Here is a 25817-nt window from a genome sequence, read left to right as displayed (position 1 = left end):
CATTTCTTTCATGTTCGTTTTGTAGCCCAACCTATGACCACACTTTTAAAAGATTGCTCTAAAAACATGTTACATTTATATATTTTTATTCCAATCACCGATCCAAGTTAAAAATATATGTCTATGAAGCCGGAGGAAAATGGCCTGACGCAATGTAAGTTTACTGTGTCTGGTTTACAGGGCTGTGTTCAAAACGGGTAACAGCGAGCGACTTCTGTCAGATTCCATGGACAACCTGACGGAGAAGTCACTCTGTGACAGCAGCCAGGGCACCGAGAGTCTCTCCAGGGTCATGTTGCCTAACAACCAGGTATTACACTTCTCTCACCTGTCTTATCTCTTACCTGTAATCTTCTCACCTGGGGCACAAGGTTACCTTTATTTATACTCTGTGTGAAATAATAGTTTGTCATATTTAGTGCTTGACGTTTCTAGTCAGTCTAACAAGATGCTTTGAGTGTACGCTATAAACAGAACTGAACAAGACAATTGGTTGTTTATGTTAATGCTTGATGTAAATGTATTATTTCCTGACATGTTAGCATGAGATTGCTCACCATGCACAGAAATATGTGTTATGTTTTGATACAGCATCAATAAATACAAATTGTTTTGATTTTCATGATTCTGCAATATTTTCTTCCAGACGATATAAACAATCATGAGAAAACTGTGTTTGGATGTACTTTCAATATTCCTGAACTTGTAGTGTAGTTTTTCCCGCATTCTCTCATGAAGTGTCTGACCCCCATCTGGATCCTGGTGTTCAATACATTTCAAATTAGATTTGATTACTAAATTTCATGTAGATAGTGTTTATGGTTTGTATTACTTACTCTTGAACCTAATTCCATGATACACAGTCATAAGTAACTTTACCTTTAATTTGTTGGTAGAGATAGATAGAAAATATAGGGTATCTGTTGTACTGAGGAGCATCATTTATTGACAGGAATAATTCAATATTGTGACAATACAGATCATTATATTAACAACAACAACTTTTCCATAGAAATCTTCCTCAATTGTTTGGCTTGTAAAGATTCTTTCCAAATTAATCATGAGGAAGATAGTATGCCCTAGTTTAGTGTAGAATGGTTGTTTGGTAGATAGAACGTAGAAATAGTTTAACTTGGCATTGCAGTCCTATGACTTTCAGACAATGCTGGTTGGCATCGACAAGAGGACGACGGTGAGGGATCTCCTGGAGTCAACCTGTAACAAGCGGCAACTCAACCCGCGCGACCATTACGTCCGCATTAAGCCGCTGGGTGCTCCAGACAATAAGTTTCTTATTCCAGACAGACATGCTTGTATCAAGTCATTGGTGAGGCTTAGTAGAACTTCGCTGAGATACAAAATGTTTTAAATAGTGTTATTGGATGTTACAGAGATAAGATACAATATAACTTGGTGTTACAGAGATAAGATACAATATAACTTGGTGTTACAGAGATAAGATACAATATAACTTGGTGTTACAGTGATATGATGCTATGTTACATGATGTTACAGAGATAATATAGAGATAATATACAATATAACTTGGTGTTACAGTGATATGATGCTATGTTACATGATGTTACAGAGAAAATATACAATATAACTTGGTGTTACAGTGATATGATACTATGTTACATGATGTTACAGAGATAATATACAATATAACTTGGTCTTACAGTGATATGATGCTATGTTACATATGTTACAGAGATATATACAATATAACTTCGGTGTTACAGTGATATGATACTATGTTACATAATGTTACAGAGATAATATACAATATAACTTGGTCTTACCATGATATGATACTATGTAACATGATGTTGCTAGATGTAACAGAGATGTGATGAATGTTACATAATGTTATAGTGATATGATACCATGCTACATGATGTTGCCCAATGTTACAGTGATATGCTACCAGGTTACCATGTTGATGTTACAGAGATATGATGCTATAGAGGTTTGTCAGAAGAGTATATTCCAACTGGAGTTGACGAAGCCCTCCAAGGATGGTGTGTTCGGCTTTGCAGTGGAGGCGGAGCTTGTGGAAGACTTTGATCGTGATGATGAACTACGAGTGTATGTGTGTGATGTCACAGGTGGCTGTGTGGCAGAGAAGAGGGGTAAGTATTTATTATGGAAATGTGATGTATACATTTGTAATTTAATCATGTTTCTTGACTTTGAGGTGGATAGTATTTTGTGAAAGAATGAAAATACATCTTTCACACTTACTAGGTATATGTTTATACTAATAATTGTGGGAAAATACATTGTTACTATGATGATATTATTTTAACACCTTTTTTTAAATTATGACTAGTTCATGATATTACATCATAACTTTTTGGTCATTTTGCCTTTTTGTTTGCAACAATGTTTGTTGTTTGTGGAGTGGATGCAAAGTTACATCACATGACCTTTATTTGGAACCTGTGATCGAATCCCGGTTCAACCTGATTAGGTTTCCAGGTTTGTCAGCGTCCTACTTGTGCATTTAACCAAAATGGTTCCTGTTTGACACCTATGTCACCTTGGGCTTTCTTCCCAAATTAAACAGACAGTGGTATAACTGGATTGCTGTTCCAAGTGACATAACAGCAGACTATTCATCTATATCTTGTCTGTTTCAGGACTCATAATTGGAGATGAGCTTCTGGTGATCAACGGCAAGATTGTGTCGGAGCTAGATATGGTGTATATAGAGATGTTGCTTCATGAATCCAGGACTCTGTTTCTGACGGTGCGCTCTCTTCGGACGAAGCCACCACAAAGTGACTTTATAACGGAGCATGCAAACACGTACATAGACAACATGGTCATTCCTCCTCCGCCGAGCCAGCCAAGGATCACCGACAAAGTCATTGGAAATCTTATAGTCCCAGCACCTGCAAGATCACAGAATGGTGAGAATAGTAATGGTCTGTCTACTCCAAGTTACTGGTTAGGGCTCTTGGCAACAGGGTTGTAGCGCTGATGATTGCAACTCCCACACATACAACAACAATAGTGCTGTGGTCTCTTTGTTGTGTGGTGCCATGATGGGTACATAATGGACTTTTAGTGATATCGAACAATCAACATTTTGGGATTTTGTCTTTGTATCATCTGTGTCAAAATGTACTCAGATAGTGTACCTTATATTGTCCATGTCCGACACATGCAGAAGATGTGGGTGATGCCCCCTGATTTGTTGCTTGTGTCTGTGACATAGGACTCCAGTCCTTTCAAACCCGTGCCAGGACAGTGAACAGGACCCTGGTACTATCCAGGACCTGACTTGTGGCATCATCTTATATCATTTTTAATATTGATATGTGGATAAATATTTGAATGACAGAAACTTGACTCAGCCTTCGGTTTAGTGGCTAATGCTACAGAGCAAAACTTTCCATTCAGTACACTTGAATTTAAGCAATTTCCTTGTTCACTGGTGTGAGAGTCTTTAGAAGGAAATCCAGTTTCATTCCTGAATGGTTCACCCAAGTTATTCATGCCTTTCTATCATCCCAGAATGGTTTGACATCTGCCGGCCTAATTAAACTGTTTCTGTATGAAAATAGTTCCACGCTGTGTACAACTTCATACAGAGATTGTCACCATGAGCACGACTTAATTCCCAGTGAGGGTTCACTGTTCGATGACAAAGGGAGATAATTTCCTGAGATATCTGTTAACGTTGATCACATCTGGCATGTGACTTGTTTCTTGTGATTGTTTCAGCCAATGGAAAGCTGAGTAGTGGTAAGGCCCACGAAGGCACCGACCAGATTGATGCTTTGTTAAGGGTAAGATATTTTACAATTTGTCTGTATGTGAATGTCAGTTTGTGTAATCATGTCCATTCATAAAATCATGTAGAAATCAACTCAGACAGCCCAAGCAACTTGGAGTCCGACTGGAATCTGAGACTGAATTTGCACTGTAATTACATTGAAAACAATTATTTTACCTTATCCTGACTCATGCTAATTATGCTTGTATCCTTCCTCTTGCGAATGATAGTGGAACACTTGATATCCCTTGAAGTTCCCTTTTTAAAAAAGCTGACATAAAGTCACTCAAACTTTGGGCATCAAAGGGAGGAAAGGGACGCTACTCTTGGGTGAGTGATTTTACGTCTGCTTTTTTAAAAAGGGAACTTCAAGGGATTTCAAGTGTTCCACTATCATTCGCAAGAGGAAGGAGACAAACATAATTAGCAAGAGTCAGGATAAGTATAAAATATCAATTTTAGACAGAAAATTACATGAAAACATTGTAGTTGTGATATTTGTTAAGTAAATAGTACATCCCCAAAAATGATGACGTAGGCAAGTGACGTCATCAAGGCGTGTGATGATGTAATAAGATCATGGCAGATTAAAGACGTATGGCGGACTTATTGTTGTCTGTTGGAACCCAGGACCATCCACCCCAACATCGGAAATACATGACAGTAGTGTTGAAAACCAACCAGATTTTCAATGGATCTAAATACAGTGAATTACACTGATCCAAATAAACTGAATGAGCATGTTATCGGTTTGTTGTGATTTGCATCAAAATATGCCTGGTCTCATTACAGTAGACACTTACTGGGGAATAGGTATTGTTTAGTAAGTATAGTTTGGTTTCTCTCTGCTGTTTTTCAACAGTAGGTCTGCAGAGCAAGAAATGGGAAACAAGTCCTCCTGTAAACATCCAGTAAATGTGATTTTCTTTAAATTATTCAGTGTTATACACATGACCAAGTCAAAGACTTTGTTTTATTGTTTTTCAAAATCTTGTTTTTACTAACATTAAATTATTAGTGTTGTAAAGCCAACTGGAGTTGTCAATGACACTGTTGTTTGTCCAGGGAGCGGAACAAGTGACCGCCATCTGCCGCAACTCGGAATCCTCCCTGAGGTCACACTCACCGGACAGCTCTGGGTCAGCTCGACCTATGAGTGATGCTCAACGGATGAGGAAGGTCATCATGGAGCTGATTGAGACGGAACGGGCGTATGTCAAGGTAAGGTATCCGTTTGCTACTCTGAAACAGGCTTATATCATAGTAATGATAACGTTGGCACTACTGTGTAACAGGCTTATATCATGGTAATGATAACGTTGGCACTACTGTGTAACAGGCTTATATCATAGTAATGATAATGTTGGCACTACTATGTAACAGGCTTATATCATAGTAATGATAACGTTTGCACTACTGTGTAACAGGCTTATATCATAGTAATGATAACGTTTGCACTACTGTGTAACAGGCTTATATCATGGTAATGATAACGTTGGCACTACTGTGTAACAGGCTTATAACATGGTAATGATAACGTTTGCACTACTGTGTAACAGGCTTATATCATGGTAATGATAACGCTTTGCACTATAACAGGCTTATTAGTAATGACAACGTTGGCACTACTGTGTAACAGGCTTATATCAAAGTAATGATAACGTTGGCACTACTGTGTAACAGGCTTATATCATGGTAATGATAACGTTGGCACTACTGTGTAACAGGCTTATATCATGGTAATGATCATAGCACTACTGTGTAACAGGCTTATATCATAGTAGTAATGATAATGTTGGCACTACTATGTAACAGGCTTATATCATAGTAATGATAACGTTTGCACTACTGTGTAACAGGCTTATATCATGGTAATTGCACTACTGTGTAACAGGCTTATATCATAGTAATGATAACGTTGGCACTACTGTGTAACAGGCTTTATATTATATCATGTATATGTATGATACGGCTTATACTGTGTAACAGGCTTATATCATAGTAATGATAACGTTTGCACTACTATGTAACAGGCTTATATCAAAGTAATGATAACGTTGGCACTACTGTGTAACAGGCTTATATCATGGTAATGATAACGTTGGCACTACTGTGTAACAGGCTTATATCATGGTAATGATAACGTTGGCACTACTGTGTAACAGGCTTATATCATAGTAATGATAATGTTGGCACTACTATGTAACAGGCTTATATCATAGTAATGATAACGTTTGCACTACTATGTAACAGGCTTATATCATAGTAATGATAACGTTGGCACTACTGTGTAACAGGCTTATATCATAGTAATGATAACGTTGGCACTACTGTGTAACAGGCTTATATCATGGTAATGATAACGTTGGCACTACTGTGTAACAGGCTTATATCATGGTAATGATAACGTTGGCACTACTGTGTAACAGGCTTATATCATAGTAATGATAACGTTGGCACTACTGTGTAACAGGCTTATATCATGGTAATGATAACGTTTGCACTACTGTGTAACAGGCTTATATCATGGTAATGATAACGTTGGCACTACTGTGTAACAGGCTTATATCATGGTAATGATAACGTTGGCACTACTGTGTAACAGGCTTATATCATAGTAATGATAATGTTGGCACTACTGTGTAACAGGCTTATATCATGGTAATGATAATGTTGGCACTACTTTGTAACAGGCTTTTATCATGGTAATGATAATGTTGGCACTACTGTGTAACAGGCTTATATCATAGTAATGATAACGTTGGCACTACTGTGTAACAGGCTTATAACATGGTAATGATAATGTTTGCACTACTGTGTATTAGGCTCATGTCAAAGTAAGGATAATTCTAACTACGACTATGGGCAATTACACAAAACATGGTTTTAGCTCTAGCATTCAGCAATATTCCAGCTTTATGAAGGTGGCCTGAAATATTCACGTCTCTACCAGCCGATCTAGCAAGTGATCTAGTGAGCAATGTCCATATTTATCAGTTTTGTCAGCTGCCATTACTTCAATAAGGACTGGCTTCCAAACAGACAATTTGCTGCCTTGAACTTTTTGTCGTGCTTCCTGGAGCATTGACCTTCATACACAACACCAGTGATTCAGATTGAAAGTGAATATATTATATGTTTGAAAAATGAAAATCTGAGAGCTTCATGAATATAAAGTTGCATTCCTTTGGCATCCCAGGATTGTAAGACCTGGGGTGTGAATCCCAGATTAATCCAGATTAGAATCCTTGGTTTATCTGCACCTTCCCAGACATGTGTGAAATGTCTGGATCACCGTCGGTGTGCTCCCACTGTAGCGGGACACACTTGATGTAACAGACACTGTCACAAGCAGCGGCAAATCACTCTCATGCCTGGTCTTAGTTTCTGTAACAATACTTGTATAACTTTTGTAATGGCAGAAAAATGAAATCATGCAAACATCTCATGTGGTAAATTGTATATTCCAGGACTTGAACTGCCTCACAGAGCGCTACCTCGAACCTCTGAAGGAAGAGACGTTCCTGACCTCAGACGAGATCGACCAGTTGTTTGGGAACATTCAGGAGATTGTGCTGTTCCAGGGTCAGTTCCTGCACAGTCTGGAGGAAGCCATCGACCAGGAGAAGGACTTCTTCAACACCAGCGACTCGGCTCAGTTCAAGGTCAGTTTGTAACCCATGCATGTTCCACACATATTTGTTCATTTCTTGCATTTATTCCATTGAAGTATGCTACCAATACATTGAAACCTTACTACCAAAGTCTGTAGGTCAATATATGTAGGAAATGATGACATTAGACAATACTCCAAGAGTTTTTTCAGGGCAAACAATATTTTTTCAGTGTTTATATAAGAGTGAGTGAATAGAGTAGATAATGTTACCTGTAGGTGGTTAGGAATATCTTATGAAGACATATTCACTGAATCCTGCTTCATTACTACAGGAGCTATGGAAGTACTTCTTTGTGGTCCATTATTTGGAAATATTTATGGATATATTTTGACATAATTAAATTTAAATGCATGTTTATTTTTTGCTTATATATGAATGCAATATTTTTAATGAAATTATATGAATTTTTGTAGTAGAAGTTTAAGTTGAAATGAAGTAGCATGAAATACCAAAAGTAGGAATTAGTAGTGTAGAAAATAGTACTTTCTTTCTACTTTGTCTTATTCTGATCATATGAGTATCATTTAACTGTTAGCTATACAATTCATTGAAGTAAAGTGGATTTATTTGTTTGATTTGCACAGGATACCTGTTTGGCTGTGGGTATACTATTCTGTTGTAATCTTAGACACTCAGCAACTAGGCTATACAAATTCTTCAATATTCTACGCTTTAATGTTGAATTTCCTCTCACAGTAATGTTATCTAGATCTTGTTGTCATAACATGCAGTATTATCTAGTAAACGGTCATGAAATTGGATTGAAAATCTCACCTGTTTGATATATCACTGAATGCTTTGTCAATTTCCAAAACAGTTCAAAGATCAGCTTGTTGTAGCACAAACCAATTTAGCCGGCATGATAGCCTTGAATTGCACTGACAGGCACAAAATTTACATAAATTTCCATTTCAATATCGAATTGTCATGAACAGTCTTGTGTTCAACGGCTTGTTGCAGATGCAGATTTCTTCATCACAAATGCATCGTATCACTTCACGTTTGGGAATTTCTTACCAATTTCATTAATTTCATGACACGCTCAATTGCATGGGTTGTGTATGAGGAGTGATGTTGCATGTGTTAATGCATGGCGTGTCCACGGGCGTGTCCGGTGTGACCTCGCAGTCGTCACAGACATGCACAGCTTTAGCTGTAACTGTTACTCTCATTGTCCAATCATGTCTTCTTGCTGGAACACTATCTACTTTTTGATAACCAAATTAATGATTTTGTTGGCTATATTAAGTTTTAGTAATATGTGTTGGGTTTAGCATGAATAACAAATTGATCATCACTGTAGGAACATAAGTCATAGGAGCAGGGTTTTATAGCAATGGTCAGTTATACTGTTTAATCATTAACTGAATGACCCTTCACCTTTCTATACAAACAACTGTCACTGAATATGTCCAATAGGGAAAGTACCTTTATTCATATCCTATTTGTTTGTTGATATTTCATGGGTTGGTATACACTACTCTACCCCTTCATCCAGGAATACATGGAATACAGAACTGGTCAAGTGCAACATATGTTATATTTGGGGTTAAACCTTTTCAGTAAAGTATCGATTCTAGTACTTTTGGGGGGGTTTGAGTCCTCTAGGATCTAGACTACCAGTTGACCGATTTTCATTTTTGTGGAAGCAGTGGTGTCTGAGTGGGTTAGATGGCTGACTTTGTGTGCTGGCGATTAGGTGCCTCACTCAAAGTTTGGGTTTGAATCACGGATAGGAACTTAAAAGTATTTGAATCCTTACTTTACTGAAGAAGTGTAGTTTAATATATTGTATGTTAAATGGATATTCTGTCTGTCTGTGTATGTTTATACACACCATGGCCCTCCATCTACCGTAACTGCACATCACTGCTTAGTGGGAATCACGTGTGTTCTTGATACAGATGAGCCATCTGTCATTGTCTAAAGGAACCTGGATTTTGTCAGAGTTGCCCTGATATTGAAACAATGTCTGTGTAGATGACCACAAGACCATGCACCTTTTCCACGATATAATCTGAGTGTTGATTGGTCAGAGCACTATGTGGATTCCCACTGGGTTGAACCACGCCATGATTTGTTGGTTGAGAACAGCAACTGCACCTCAAAGCTTCTGTGTGTGTTCCCAGGTGATGGGTGAGCTGAGTGTATATAAACCTGTGAAGTGTGAATTATTCCTCTGCAGAAGTATGTTGTTTATTTACAAGACTTGGTTTATTTTCAGCGTGTGTTATTTTCCCTCGGTGGATCGTTCCTGTACTATGCCAATCACTTCAAGGTGTATAGCTCATTTTGTGCCAGTCATTCGCGATCTCAGAAAATATTCAACTTGGGTAAGTTGCAAGGTACAGTAAAGAGTGTTAAGGCCCTTCAAAGATTTTATCAACTTTTAGGTACACACAATAAATAGATGATCTTTAGTGTTAAAGTTTAACTGTGAGCACCTGTGGTGCTGCCATCTATAGTGCTTAATTCGGTGCTCAGAGTTGTGTCCCTTAGGTTGGCCAGAAACAGGATTCGAGTTCAAATTTCCTTTTGGTTTGTCCCCTATTTTGGTGAACCCTTCTTTCATTGTGTTATTTATTACATGACCCTCCCTTAGTCTCACTGATTCCCCCATACCTAAATGAACCAGGATGGTGGACAGCTTAGGAGTTAGGGTATACTTTCATTATGTGTTAATCCAGACTGGGTTCAGTAACAGTATACAGAGACTAATCTCCCAGTCATGATATTGTCAGTTTTTATCCACACTCAGTTACTCACAGCTGATGGATTACCGGAGATTTTATGAATGCTTCAATATTGTATCCCTTGTAATATTTGTGAAAATTTCAAAACAGGTTTGCGCTGCAGTTAAATATTAATGTACCGAACTCCATAAATTTGTATGGTTCTTGTCTTTTTCTATGGTCTGGCTGAACATGAATGTATTACAGTGTGTTATGCATACAAACTTCTTTTAAGCAGGTATTACCTGCCTATAAATACGAGATTAATACCTCAGGGTTTTTTTCACAAGTACACAGTGAATAGTCCCTGTGACTATTGCATGTAAATAGAGTGTCATCTTAGGGGCATTTGCTCTCTTAGTGGGCTTCATGATTTTCCTAAAATATTGCCAAGCTGCACAAGCTCATACTGACTGACACACTCAGTGCATATCTGTGTCCTGTACACAGATGCCAATGAAGCCCTGAAGAACTTCCTGCGAGCACGCAACCCCAAACAGCAGCATTCAGCCACTCTGGAGTCCTACCTGATCAAGCCCATCCAGCGCATCCTCAAATACCCCCTGCTGCTGCAGCAACTCTGTCACCTCACCCTGCCAGACACTGATGAACATCACCACCTGTCAGGTAAGTTCACAACACCTGACACTGACGAACATCACTTCCTGTCATGTAGCTGTACATCGCCAGACACTGACGAACATCACCACCTCTTAGGTATGTACGTAACACCTGACACAAATGAACATCACCATCTTTCAGTTAACACAAAGTCTATGACATAGTCTATGACATACAATAACCCCTGTCAGGTAAGTACACACCACCTTGAAGTAGGGTGCACAACCCCTGACACTGGTGAACACCTCAAACTGTCAGGTAAAACTCCTGGGTCTCATTTCACAAAGCGATCGTAGAGCTAAGATGATCGTAACTCCCATACTTTAACATAGACTTATGACTGTCGTAGCACTACGATCACTTTGTGAAACGGGACCCTGATGCTGGCATACTTCCAGTACATGCTTGCTCTGAAACATTTAGTTATCATTTAATTGTGTATAGATTATGTCATGTGATGATGACAGTGTGACCTTGACCTTGACAGAGGCTCTGCGAGGGATGGAAGCAGTAGCAGAACACATCAATGAAATGCAGAAGATCTACGAGGAATATGGCTCCGTGTTTGACGACTTGTCTAAGACCTTCAAGGAAGTTCACCCGTCGAAGAAGGTGAAGGTCGTTGGCGGGGTAACTGACACACTCGTGTTTGGTGTTGTCATCAGTCACTGTGTATAGTCAGTCCTGCTGTTATCATTGATTTTTATGTTTTTTGTCATAAGATGTTGAATGTAAATAGATATCTCCCTAGATACCATCCCCTTACCCTCCCGACAACAATGGGTGTGTCTGCCAGTTGTGGGACAGTACGAAGCACAGTCTCTTGTCATGATTTAAAATATTTAAGTGCATGCTCATCGGTCCAAGGTGCTGCAGTTAGCTGTTGTATCCCATTACCTTATGAGATTCACCCCTGTGAGGATTCAGGTTAGAAAAGTTCTTTAGCAACCTATGTTTGTCAGATAAAGAGATGAAAGGGTGGCTGACTTGGTTGATCATGTCGTCTGAATCACACTTGCACAGAATGATGCTTGTGAGTCACTTGACGTTTGGTTATATGGCTGAAATATTGATGACTTCGGTGTTAAACAACATACAAACCAGATCCAAAGACAATGAGTCGAGGTTTGTCTGAATGTGATTCTTGGCTAGTGTTTGAAAAGTTCACAGGAGGATGGACAATTGCTACAAATGGGACTTTCAGCTTGACTCTGACAAAAAGCTGGTGAACAATACAACTGAAATAGTGTTTAAAGCATCATTGAACTAACTGACTCACTTAAACCTCAGAGACTGGTGATCATTGTGTGTACAGAATGGTGTTCTTATGTTGAGAGAATTTTGTCATGGCTGTATTGCTCGGAAGTTGTATTGTTGTGGCCTGTTGTGATGTGCTAGGAGTATGCGATCTCATTACAAGCAGAGTTTTACTCCTGAATGGAACCTCCATGTTAGAAGATCTCAGGATCCTGACAGGAGGTGGCGTCAGCTGAACTTTCACACCAGCCAATCAGTGCAAAGGCTTTTATATTGTCAGTATAAGTGAGCAAAGCATTCAGAGGAGTATCTCTGATTTTTATATCTTGGAAACAATGTTCTACAGACAGTTTTGAATGCCAATAATAACGGTTGTGGAAGCATGCAATTCATGCACAGACATTGCTGTGTGCCATGGTATCCACACCCTGATGAAAATAGAAACTCTGAATCGGGGTGGTAAGGACGTTTAGCTGTACTGTTATAATAAACTGATAACTGATTGGCTGAAGAATCGTGCATCTTTCATTTAGATTGGGTGGCCACAGTTCACTCAAAGTTCGTCTGACATGACCTTCGATGGTTAACAGATTTTTACACATTGAGGAAGTAAAAGACCTGCTGGTAATGAGTTTGTAGAGGTACTCACATAACCCCATCTGGTACGGAAGTTTTATTGCTTACTGCATTGGCATGGAGATTAACTCTATCAAAACACAACTTGATAAGTGATAATCACACTTAGGAAAACGCTAAACTTTGGATTAGTTTTTTCATACTTCAAATGTACATAGATTGTCTTAGGTGTTAAAAATGCCATCATACCATCTGTAGACATCTGGTAATATTTGGGAAATAGTTCAAAGGACAGAATGATATTCCCTTAAATCATTTGGCCAGATTTCTTGTTTTCAGTATGTTTTATATTGTTTTGTAAGACTTGAGATTTTTATTCAGTCCTTGAAAAGTTTTAAAAATATTTAGCCATCTGTGCCATGTTCCCGTTTTCAACATGTTACAATTGGCATATGTTTGAATTAAATATCATGTGCCCCGCTACATGCTGTATGTGCCCAATATATCGAGCTGTGACCTACTATACCAACATAGATGTGCTATTATATATCTGGCTGTATGTGTCTTATTACATGTTAGCTATATGTGCCTATCATATCGAGCTGTATGTGCCTTATTACGTGCAAGACAATTACATGCAAGACATACGATGTGCCCTATTACATGGAAGACGATGTGCCCTATTACATATAAGCTGTATGTGCCCTATTACATATAAGCTGTATGTGCCCTATTACATATAAGCTGTATGTGCCCTATTACATATAAGCTGTATGTGCCCTATTACATATAAGCTGTATGTGCCCTATTACATATAAGCTGTATGTGCCCTATTACATATAAGCTGTATGTGCCCTATTACATATAAGCTGCCCTATTACATATGCTGTATGTGCCCTATTACATATAAGCTGTATGTGCCCTATTACATATAAGCTGTATGTGCCCTATTACATATAAGCTGTATGTGCCCTATTACATATAAGCTGTATGTGCCCTATTACATATAAGCTGTATGTGCCCTATTACATATAAGCTGTATGTGCCCTATTACTATGTACATATTACATATAAGCTGTATGTGCCCTATTACATATAAGCTGTATGTGCCCTATTACATATAAGCTGTATGTGCCCTATTACATATAAGCTGTATGTGCCCTATTACATATAAGCTGTATGTGCCCTATTACATATAAGCTGTATGTGCCCTATTACATATAAGCTGTATGTGCCCTATTACATATAAGCTGTATGTGCCCTATTACATGTATAAGCTGTATGTGCCCTATTACATATAAGCTGTATGTGCCCTATTACATATAAGCTGTATGTGCCCTATTACATATAAGCTGTATGTGCCCTATTACATATAAGCTGTATGTGCCCTATTACATATAAGCTGTATGTGCCCTATTACATATAAGCTGTATGTGCCCTATTACATGTAAGCTGTATGTGCCCTATTACATGTAAGACAATGTGCCCTATTACATGTAGGACAGTGTTCCCTATTACATATAAGCTGTATGTGCCCCAGGTGGTGGACCTGAGTGTGGGAGAGCTGCAGATGTACGGCATGGTGGAGTGGTGCAACATGACTGACTATCTGGGCAAGACAAAGAAAGCATCAGACTTTGAGAACACTGTGTTCGTCTTCCGGACTGGAGTTGTGTTCCTTTGCCGAGAGAGGCTCAAGAGGAGGAAGACAAGGGTAAGAGTTATCTCCCATAACAGATGTAATCTGGCTTGAAATAAGAGTGAGTGAGTTTAGTTTTACGCCACACTCAGCACTATACCAGCTATAGGGTGGCGGTCTGTGAATCGAGTCTGGACCAGACAATCCAGTGATCAACAGCATGAGCATCGATCTGCGCATTTGGGAACTGATGACATTTGTCAACCAAGTCAGCGAGCCTGACCACCCAATCCTGTTAGTCGACTCTTGCGACAAGCATGGGTTACTGAAGATCAATATTCTAACCCGGACTTTCACAGGTACTTGAAATTTGAACTGCATGTAGTATGATCTGATTACCATACACATTGTACGGAAGGTGAACTACAGAGTTTATGTGTCAGCCAAACTGAAACTGACCAATGCTTTGTGAAAATACACCATGACTGTCCTGCATATTGCCAAGGGTGGCTATATTTGTGTTGACATTAAGTTACCCAGGGTGCAGTGGTGACAAGACCCCCAACAGTGCTACAAGTCAACCTGAGCAGATGCAAGGCTGGTGATTTTCTGGCTGTTTCATGTGCTATATTTACTGATCTGAAGGTGCTTGCCACTTCAATATTGTGACCGGTACTTCATATGTACTGTCGACTGTTACAGACTACATTTTTTGGTTTTACTGTAATTAGTTTTGTTAAAATTACTGTTGATGACATAAAATGTTGACTGTCTTCTTCAGTCCCTCCCTCCCAAGATGTCCCTTCTGGAGCACCATCATCAGATGGACATGCTGGAGCGCTTCCGCACTCTCATCCCCACGCAGGAAGTGCAAGTGCGTGTTGGGAAGGTCAGCGACATAGACCGACACTATTGGTGGGATCTCATCCATTCCAGGTCCGACTCTGAGGGACGACCGGAGAGACTTTACCAGTTCTGCAACAGGTATGTAGTGATTACGATTGAAAAATTAAATTTCTATTCAGTATGCCTTGAAAAGATCACCCAGATCTTTAGATCTTCCAGGTCTTTTTCTTATTTCTCAGTTTTGCCATGTGTAGAAGATATAGTATCTAATTAGTTACTGTTCAGTGTTAATGATTTTAATTACTAACAGCTTGTCTAACTGAATGAATAGATAAAGTCTAAACAGTCAAACCCTGTTAATCTGAGTGGGTGAGTGAGTGAGTATTGTTTTACGCAACTTTAGCAATATTCCAGCAATATCACAGCGGGGTAACACCAGCAGTGGGCTTCACACATTGTACCCATATGGGGAATCGAACCCGGGTCTTCAGCGTGGCGAGTGGAAGCTTTAACAAGACCCCCCCCACTGCCCCCTGTTACTCTGAACCGTGTCAGTCTGGATACCTTGCCTGACATGCTATATACAATTACAGCAACATGACTATGTACCATGGAGGCCATTTGTGGTCATGAGGTCTGTTTCTGGAGTTCAACCACCATGATTTTGCTGGAGCTGTTATAAAACCATGCTCAATCACTTCTATAAGTCACTTTCAAAGATTTTCCTGATAAGCGTACATTATGTAAAAGTAGACAAACATTGTCTGTTTTCAGTACATCTGAGGCCAAGTCTGACTTCATGAAGGTGATCAGACAAACGATACGGGAGAGTGTCCGCAGCATGACGGTGCCAACCAAGCCAGCCCAGCTCAAACCACGCAGTTTGAGCCCATGCTCTGCCGAAAAACTTGACCCGCTTCCCTTGTTGAACAAAAAAAGAGGTCAGGATCCTGAAAGACACTCTATGGATTTTGACGAAAAAATTAGTGCACTAGAATATGAAGCAGCTTTCAGAATACGCAGCAAGACTATAGGCGATATAAATCAAGCGAGTTTGGACGACAATGCTGCTTATACTACTGTTTCTGAGCCACAGATAGCTCAAAACAAGAGTCCAACATCCTCAAACTCTAATCTAAGTAGTTCTAGTCAGAGCGGGTCTGCTAAGTTGCTGTATGCCAGCGCGCCAATCCCCTGAACTATTCATCAGGCTCTGTTAATTCTATTGGGTCACCAGTGTGGAAGCCTCGGTCAGAAAGTAGGCAGGGCACACAGAGCCCACAGAACCAGAGTCCAAAACGGCCGGGCATATCGCAAGATGACACTACATCAAGAACTAGTGCCATCAGTGATGCTAGCAACTCACCAAAGCGTAATAATACAAGCAGTGATTCGCCTAAGCGTAGAGATCAAAAGACTGTGGTGTTTGCAGCACCGTATGGAGTACAGCCATTTAAAGATACTGAATGTTAGCAGTAGATGTAGGTAGGAATACCCAAGGTAAAATGGCCACCATTTGACTGGTGGCAGACAGCCTGCTGAAGGACAAATTGCTGACGATTTGCTTACCGTTTCAGATGAGAGGTGTGAGCAGATATGCGAGGCAGAGCCCGCCCTCTCTGCTGAGCAGGGGGCGACGGGCTCTAGCCCGCCGGGTGAGATAATAACCTACCTCTGATGGTTGTGGGGCTTGGTTAGTTGAGCATGTGGTTTACGGTTGTGAGGTGGGCACTCCCTGGACCAGGGAGGATGGCTCCTATGGACAGCTTATAGAGGTTTTAAGAGGGAAAAATGGTGATGTTAGGGCAGTGTGTGCCTTGGAGGATGATTAGAAGCATTTCAGAGTATAAAAACAAGGTGCCCCTCATCAGTGTGTGCTAAATGCTTGATGGCTTGGAGGGCGTACCTGAGGGGTATGTATAACTCCTGGAGGTGTGACTGGATACATCATTCAGCAATGTTGTCTCCAGTCAGTGCTGTGGTGGACAATGCATTTATTAGGTTATAAATGTTATATTATCCCAGATGTGTCATTATCCCTGTTATTCCATTCTGCTGGCCAGATAGTGACAGTTTGTAAAGGATAATGAATGTTCTTTCAATGACTGACTGTACAGAACTATATACAGACTGTAATATATCACATCTGTTCCTATTGCTGTTCCGAGTGTACAGTGTATCTATCAGAATTGCTGTACAGTTATATTCTTCCTGTACACCCTGTACAGTCGATGTATTAGCACACCGCATTGTAAAATAACCACATATACCCTCCACAAGATTATTACCTTTCACATATCTCAAGTGAAAATGAGTTTCTCAAGTTTTTGTTAGAATCTAGATTTTCTTAGATTTCTATCTGGTCTCTTGACTTTGGGTGCATGCTTCATGATAACTGCATTTCGTTACCAGGTCAGGACTTTATCACGTGACAAGATCATGTGACCACATCATGTGACTAGATCATGTGACTTGATCACTGTGCATGCTTTACAGTAGGTGTAAGAGGTAGCTGTTTACACTTACCACCAGATGGCGCTCTCCCTTGATCTGTGTCTGTTTACCTGACAATGGTTGATAGAGGTAGAATTGTTTCTCCATATATATTTGACATACACATCAGGATAACCTGCTGATTATTTTGATGCTGATAGTGTTGCATGTGATTTTAAATGGTTACTTATTGTAATTGTGTTTTGTGAAGTAATAGTTGCAGGAGAATAGTTTCTTTGAATAATTTGAAATATGTTGCAGCTTGGAATTTGTTTGTGAAAGCATTTTGTTCATAATGTTTGTTGACATTACTGAAATGCTTTAAGATATATAAAACTTTTATAAAATATCAAACAAAGATATAAAATATCACACATAGTTTAAATATAACAGTTATCAGTCAAAATATGAAGTTTCTCTGTCCTAATTGAGATCCAAATATTTCATCAGATCCATTCTGTTTTCCTGTGAAATGAAATTGAAATTGTGTGATTAAGAAATCCATATTGCTTACTCTACCAGTGATGTCAAATTGATCATACATTGTCCATGCATTTCTGTTCAATGATATGCAACTGTGTTTTTTAAGAGATTTTATGTAGTGCTATTGAGACCAGTCGCATATGCCTGTACAAGTATTTCACCAGATACCAGCATTGTGAGCACTTCGTCTAGTCAATCATTAGTTTTACCTTCTGTATGAGAACAAACTGCTGACCTAAGCATGTTTTATGTAGTGTTTTGGGCTAGAAGGCCAAGGGATGTGCAATATGTTCTCAGTCATATGTTTTATTTATTGTAACTTGTAGTTGAGAATAGTTCAAGGGGCCAAATATATCAACCAATCACAAGCATGTATATATTCACTGTAACATAACCATATGTACATTCTGTTACACAGCCACTGATTGGATGGTTAAGCCAGAGCTGATGTTAGAGTAGCTTTCAATGGCTTAAACCTGATACTCACGTTTGTGAAATAAGATTTGTTATTATGAACACACATACTAGATTTAATCTTCTTCCATGTCCTTCCTGTCCACCTGTGTTGCTGAATCGTCACCTTCTGACACTAATGTGTTGTAGTTTATAGGTGTTGTACAAGATATGATTTCAGACAATGGAGATCAAATCATACTTGTTGTTTATTAATTAAGAGTTTATCATTGTCAAGTGTCATCAGTATTTACACCTGTTTCATATCCATTACCTTTCAAGAGTCTATGATTCAATATTTCTATTCTCATCAAAGCAATCATGAAGGTGGCGTTAGTTGGCAGCTGGAATCCATGCAGAGTGTTCAAGGTGATGACAATGTCAAGGTCACATCGGACAAAAACTCTGCAAGTTTTATGTATAATGCTAATTCACATGGGGCATATTTTGACAAGATTCCATTCAACAATTTAAGTTATATGATCACGAATGAAGGGAGAAATGCCTTGGGTATTAACACTGAAAAATTCAGCCATATGTTTATTTTCAAACTTAAATATTTCAGAATAAAGATTACATTATTTGTATTTTGGAAATATTACCTTTTCATAATTTACAGATCAGCTGTTTGACAGAGTGTATGTTTATCAATAGGTTTATTACTTGTTTTGGGAGGACTAAGAACATAGTGTCAACAGTTATGGTGAAAGGATGTCATTATTCTGATGCAATTACTTTTGCGTTTCGTTTTTCGTAACTCTTGCCACCATCATATCAATGGAATATTTGTGAGCGTGGTGTTGCACAGCACACCTTCAGCCTCCAGCTTCATTCAGTATGGTCGTATTGGATGGGGAAAATCTTCCGTTACATACGGGAAAGTATAATAATTATAATTTGTTATAAATGCCAATGCAGTCATGGAATTCTATCTTTAACCCCTTACAAAACTCTGATACTGTGTCATCTTCAGTTGAACATTGGTACCATTGCACAGCCAGGTGGTTCAATGTGTTGCTGGTCAGATTTGATTCTTCACATTTGGGTGTCTGCTGTTGTCATAATAGCTGCCTGTGCAATGGGACTCTCCGTTTACAACTTGCCTTACTACACAGGAAAACTTCAGCACTATGCTAAGTAGACTGCCTGTTGACTGAGTTGTCTGCCGTTTTGACACATTCAAACTGAATAAATAACATCGTGCATCATGGATTAGTATGCCTTAGGAAAGTAGAATTGAACCAGATTGGCACATTATGGCATGGGGTTATTGATCTAGTTTTCAAGATTCTCTCCTTATTGCTGCCAGATCTTTTTCCACTCATGGCTCTATTTTGGGCTTTATTTAATGCTGTCGCTGATGTTATGTCTTCTGCATTTCAAGTTAACACCAGTGAAGCATTCTTTTGTTGACATGCTTTCTTTGTTGACGTCATGATATGATGAGCGTTATGTAAATTATAAACTGATTCAACATTATATATTTAGAGTTCATGTGTTTTGTGTGTTAAATGTTTTTTTTCATGCAATTTAGTCCAAATGGTAACATTATTCTAAAATGCTATGAATGTCATGATTTCCCTGGTCAACAAACAAGTAATACTTTCATGCAAACTGTTTTCACTTTTCCAAAACCACTATTATTGTTCTGTAATGTTTGAATTAGTTGTATGGTAGCTAGCATCTGTGATCGCGCCATGCACTGTCCACATATCATGTGATAACTCTCCTGACTTGGAGGCTCAGGTTCTACCTCTTCTGTCTTGAGTTGTCTCCCCTTAGGTTGCAGGAAACCATTGATATCTTCAATGATGCACGTCTGTTGCCATTAATTGACCATGCTAACTGTAACGGTTTATTCAATCTGTTTTTCGTAATCAAAATTGTAGGTTATTAGATGTTATTGTTTCACATTCATGTACCATATTTAACACACAAAAATAAGAATGCAATTTTCTTGTGTCTACACTTCACATGTTCATTGAAGAGTATGAGAATTTGTTATGGAAGTCAAACACAGGTCAGGTTTGTTAAGCTGACCTACAAGTTGTATGTGGGATCGAGCACAGACTAATGTCTTTTGTCTGGTGATCTCGGGATGTGTGACTTCTACATAACTAGCTGCATCATCACTTAGTCTCTCAGTGGTGACGTCATCACCAGGACTCAGTGGGTTGACTTCACCACCTGTTTCTACACCCCATGCAAGAAACATGAACTCATTGTCATCAGTATATCATTACTCATGCTGTTCTCCACTTGCGTTTTACAGTCCAGATTTCACAGGGTACGGATTATCCAGGTTGTGGCAGACATTCAGTCCACACTCGTGACTATAGGAACATTCAGACAAATGGCAGATGGATGAACTGCAGTCAATCAAAACTTTTCACATGAAGTAGCCAGGCTACAAGCGAATCATAGAATCTTGTGTGCCTCTACATTGTATCTTGTGCTGTTTTCCCTGATAATCGATGCATTATGATAGATAATCTGGACCTATGTTCCACCACAGCTAATTATAGTCGTCCAATCCAATTACTCCCATGCGCAACAGAAATTCTGTGTGAAGTGACTGATCAGAGCGGTTATTTGGGGACGTCACAGTTTCATGATGAATGAACCAAGTGATTTATGGTCGGGTTTAGACCAATTTTGTTGTACATCTCTACGGTTTTAACGTTGGTTATGTGTCCAATAGAACATGACCGTACTTAAGCCTGAAAGGTTGAGTGTCAGGACCTAATGCTTCCCGACTTGCATAACCTGTGCCCAACTCGTGTTACTCTGGAATAATTATTTTGTAGGCTTTATGAAACCACAATTGTTGATCGGATCAAGGAGAATAAAACACAGAGATCTGAACGCACACTTCCTTGTTCATTCATGTCAACGGATGATGGGTTTTGACCCTATGTGGACATTCTTACTGCTGCCATGGTGATGTAGTTTCTTAAGACAGGTTACCAAAGTTACAGTAGTCATAAGAGAAAATCGGGTGTTTTTCAAATTCGTTGGATAGTTCAAACATTGCAGGCTGCGGATAGAGAACAGAAGGTCGGGGGTCGATCCCCGGTGGTGTCATACTCAAATATGTAAATAATGTTACTTGTTGTAACCCTATATGGCGCTCGGAATTAAGAGGTAAAACAAGGGAGTGTCGGTTCTAAATTAGTATACGTGCTATGTGAATGGGGTATCCATCTTAAACCACGGAATGGTGTATCACCTCACCAAGACTAAGTAACCGGCATTAGGCTGGACTCGTTCTCGCAGCCACACCAAGAACACGCACGTGCATGTACGTTAGTTCAATAATCTCCAACGCAACGCAACTCCATTTCATGTTTTATCTGAATGTTCCTTCAAGCTGAGAGAGGGGGTAATATAAGACGCAATATATTCTTATATTGTTTTAATTTTATCTGTCAAATGTCTATACAGACAAAAGGACATGATTAGTGTTGCCATGGGTACCAGACTTTTCTCGTACATTCCAAGGCTTACTTCTGTCGCTAGGAACAAGGCCATGTCAGCCATCACGCCGACTGTACAGACGACCTTCACCTTTCGTGTTCCAAACATCAAGCCCAAACCGAGGCTGAAATCCACCACCCCGGCAACATACATGTAGGTCAGTGCGTTGATTGGGCAACCAATGTAATTTCCCGGGAACATTGTTGCGTAGTATGTGAATTCAGCTATCTAAAAAGAAAAAGTAATAACATTATCCAATTTAGACCATCACACAAGGATGCTGCTGAACCTCTCGTACTAATTGAATTACAGGATTTCTGATGACATTGTTTTGTTTCTTAGCGTTGTCAAGTATGAGAGGTCTGCCTAAACGTGGCAACAATTGAAATCACGAACTCCGTTATCCATAAAAGAGTCTTCGAGTCCAAGTATCACACCAAACTTATGGAAGGGAAGACAGATTCCCTCAAGTGACCAAGGCTTGTGTTTAAACGGGTTAATTTCCAGACACACGAAGTCGAACAAAAATACTTTTCTTTGACTTTGCCCGCCGTGATATTGCTGGAATATTGCTAAAAACGGCGTAAAACCATACTCGGTCAGTCAGTCTTTGACTTTGCTTCATGAAGGCCCGACCTTCAAACATCTGAACAATCCTGTCAGTCCGTCACATTTAAGTATTTAAGTATTCAAATGTCCGTCAAAGTTGGTATTCAAATGGATTCTGTCTGTCCGTCAGTTTTGTATTCAACTGTATCATGTTTGTCTGTCACAGTTGCCAAACTGCCAGTCGGTCAAATGGAGACTCACCAGCCCTTTTTCGTCGTATACGACGCTGAGACCAAGTGACCAATACTTCAATCGGCAACCAATGCACGCCAGTATATTTATATTTACCATTCCGCTGTGTAGACTTGCTGGGAATGGGAGCAGTTTCATGGCACCTGCCGTGATAAACATGGCGGCCAACAGCCCCGATAGTATGGCCCATCCACAGCACATCCTCAACAGCACAAGGAACACACTGCAACGTCACCAAAGTAATCTAAAAAAATCATTATCTCAGTATTCTTAGAAACGTTAGGTTTAACATTTAGAGACTAATAACGAAAACTTTACTTGCACACATTGGCTCCAAATGAAAGCACTGTCGATCTTCAGATTGCTAGCGGTGAAACAAGTACAACACAAGGGATCCGCAGTTCGTTGTGCGGATTTGAGTTCCTGACTCGTGTTTGTGTCTTTCACAAAGGTGGTAAGTGGCCAGGACCTGCATAGCTTCGGGCTTTCCACCATAAGCTGAGACGCCGTGATATAACTGGCTACAAACCCAACTCACTCACTCATGACAATCGGGAGATCAGCGAACCATGTCAGCATCAGTCCTGTGTGGGCACAGCTATACATACATTCTATCGCAAGGAGACGAGCTTGGCACATGAAGTAAACATACTTTGTGTTCATTGTTGGTGCCAAATTGGAAAGACTACCGATTTAAAAGAAAGGAAGAGACTTCTCATATTTCTTTGTGATGGTTTAACAATAAATATTGGCACCAAGCAAATTCTGCGGATGAGTGACTGAGTTTAGTTTTACGCCGCACTCCGCAATATTCCAGCTCTATGGCGACGGTCTGTAAATAATAGAGCCTGGACCAGATAATCCAGGGATCAACAGCATGAGCATCGATCTACGCAATTGGGATACGATGACATGTGTCAACCAAGTCAGCGAGCCTGACCACTCCATCCCGTTAGTCAACCTCTTACGACAAGCATGGGTTACTGAAGATCAATTCTAACCCGGATCTTCACCGGTGTCTGTGGATGACAAGGTCACGGGCGTGGGGAATGAATCACTTGCTAGCCGTGAGTTAATTTCTTATACATGTTTGAATACGTCAGGAAATTACATATCTCTCATCAGTATATATAGTGTAGCTCCAAATGAAGCTATGGGTCATTAGACGAGATTAGTAGGACATTAGGATAATAGACTGTGGTTGCAATTTCACGCCGTACCCTGCTGTACATAATCTAGTCTGGACCAGACACTCCAGTGATTGACATCATAAGCATCGTTTAACGCAGTTGGTATACGTTGACATATTGTATTAACCAAGCCATCGGGTCTGACCACCTGATCCATTTAGGTGCTAATTACAAGCAGAGGTTGTAGGGGATCCCTATATGAACTATGTATAAATAACTGCCAGGTGATTACAAACACGATGTACAAGTGGGTCCAGTTCAGGTTGTAATCCCAACGGGGTTTCCCCATACAAGCAGCCAAAGAAATAGAACATCACCAGCATTGGCGTTTCCACTGAAAAGCCGTTTTGACATTTACTGAGCCAGTAGCCATTTGCGCATTTGATAGTGAACCATGTTACTGTATAATGCGCGCCATGCAACAAGAAGAGTACGTGACCCCTTACCCGGGTACTGTTCTTGTGTCAATGTGATCATGGATGCTTACCATTTATTCTGCGAAAGTATAAAATTTTGACATAGACCAGCAATTACATTCAAATTATTATGAGGAGCCCCAGTTGGGTGGCATAGTATGCCAGTACAGTTAGGACTGGGCCGAAGGGAAGATAATAGGGTTCAGCTTGTGCAAGTGTTGTGCAGAACTAAAAGCATGTCGGGCGTTCGGGGCTCGTGTTAATTAGACATACCTGACATGTTTTACATGACGCTAAGATCTTTTATGTCCCGACCAGCTGCCTCTGTTGCACTTCGAGCAGCTTCAGTCTCCAGCTGTTGACGTGGGTAGGTCGTCCCTGTAGCCGGGTGAATCTAGGACAGTGCTCATCACATGACCGCGTATTGTGGGGGAATGTTTACTTGGACCAGCAGTGGTTGTGCAGCGAGACACACCAATACACGTATTCTGAATAACGATCAACCGGAATAGAGGCGGGCTGCCATAGTCTTCGGCTTTAGCTTTTAGAATACCATAGTAGTAGTAGTAGTAGTAAGGTGAGGTGAAATTGGGTTTAACGTCGTGCTTGAGAATATTTCGCTCATATGACGACGTGCATGCGTGTGTATGTGTATGTGCGGCTGCTTGTACTAGCCCAGACTTAAGCTGGTTTTATAGTGCTAGCCCACTGAGATACCATGCCGCAGTGAAGCATGAATACCCCACTCAGACACATTATACTGACTCCGAGCCGACCAGTCCTTGTTGTACCCATTAATGCCGAGCGCAGGCAGGGACCAACAAGTACCATATTTTAACGTCTTTTGGTATGACGCGGTCGGGGATCGAACCCGCGACCTTCCGCTCTCCGGGCGGACGCTCTAACCACTACACCATGGAGGCGGTCCAGTAGTAGTAGTAGTAGTAGTAGTAGTAGTAGTAGTAGTAGTAGTAGTAGTTTACACATCCGTATAATATGTTTATATATTGTCACATGCACAAATGCAGAATGGAAACATGCAATCTAATGTGAATTTCTCGACACAATAAAATAATTATGTTGTCATTTTAAGTAATTAATACCCCGCAAACATGTGGTTAAATCCAAGGAAGACGAACCTGCGTCATGAAAACTGGCCCAGGGTGGCTAGTCTTTTTGTGTGATTATCTCCCCTATCCAATTAGCAACAACTGGAGGTGTACAGTCCGTTTGGGTTCAACGATGAATGATTAAATAACTCGGAAAAGGGATACGTTCCCAAAACATAAATAAGACACATGGTCCTGAAACCTCTGTACCCAACAGGATCTGAAATCTGATGTTTTATGATCAATCATGGAAAAAGTTGTTT

At 39.9% G+C, this 25817-nt stretch overlaps 1 protein-coding gene and 1 long non-coding RNA gene across 2 annotated transcripts in view; one reads left to right on the top strand and one right to left on the bottom strand.

Annotated features, from left to right (window-relative positions):
• Positions 1-21426, top strand: part of LOC124267260 — a 219708-nt gene extending 198282 nt beyond the window's left edge. The window contains 15 exon segments of the mRNA XM_046702172.1: positions 181-310; positions 1160-1327; positions 1952-2132; positions 2643-2915; positions 3733-3797; positions 4850-5005; positions 7255-7449; positions 8046-8060; positions 9686-9794; positions 10644-10820; positions 11302-11426; positions 14188-14361; positions 15068-15270; positions 15907-16315; positions 16318-21426. Of these exon segments, the coding sequence (XP_046558128.1) occupies positions 181-310; positions 1160-1327; positions 1952-2132; positions 2643-2915; positions 3733-3797; positions 4850-5005; positions 7255-7449; positions 8046-8060; positions 9686-9794; positions 10644-10820; positions 11302-11426; positions 14188-14361; positions 15068-15270; positions 15907-16315; positions 16318-16605 (2668 nt within the window). The 3' untranslated portion in view covers positions 16606-21426.
• A 533-nt stretch (positions 21427-21959) lies between these two features.
• LOC124267263 lies at positions 21960-24965 on the bottom strand. The gene is made up of 3 exons (XR_006895990.1): positions 24719-24965; positions 22936-23062; positions 21960-22266 (listed from the first exon to the last, which is right to left on the bottom strand). It is a non-coding gene; the product is annotated as an uncharacterized LOC124267263 (long non-coding RNA).
• Between the last annotated feature and the right edge of the window lie 852 nt (positions 24966-25817).

This window comes from Haliotis rubra, unplaced genomic scaffold, assembly GCF_003918875.1.
Source record: "Haliotis rubra isolate DU_JTF1 unplaced genomic scaffold, ASM391887v1 Scf130, whole genome shotgun sequence".
In the NCBI taxonomy this organism is placed as follows: Eukaryota; Metazoa; Mollusca; class Gastropoda; order Lepetellida; family Haliotidae; genus Haliotis; species Haliotis rubra.
Note: the sequence above shows the minus strand (reverse complement) of the source record. Positions and strands in the feature narration are given on the sequence as shown.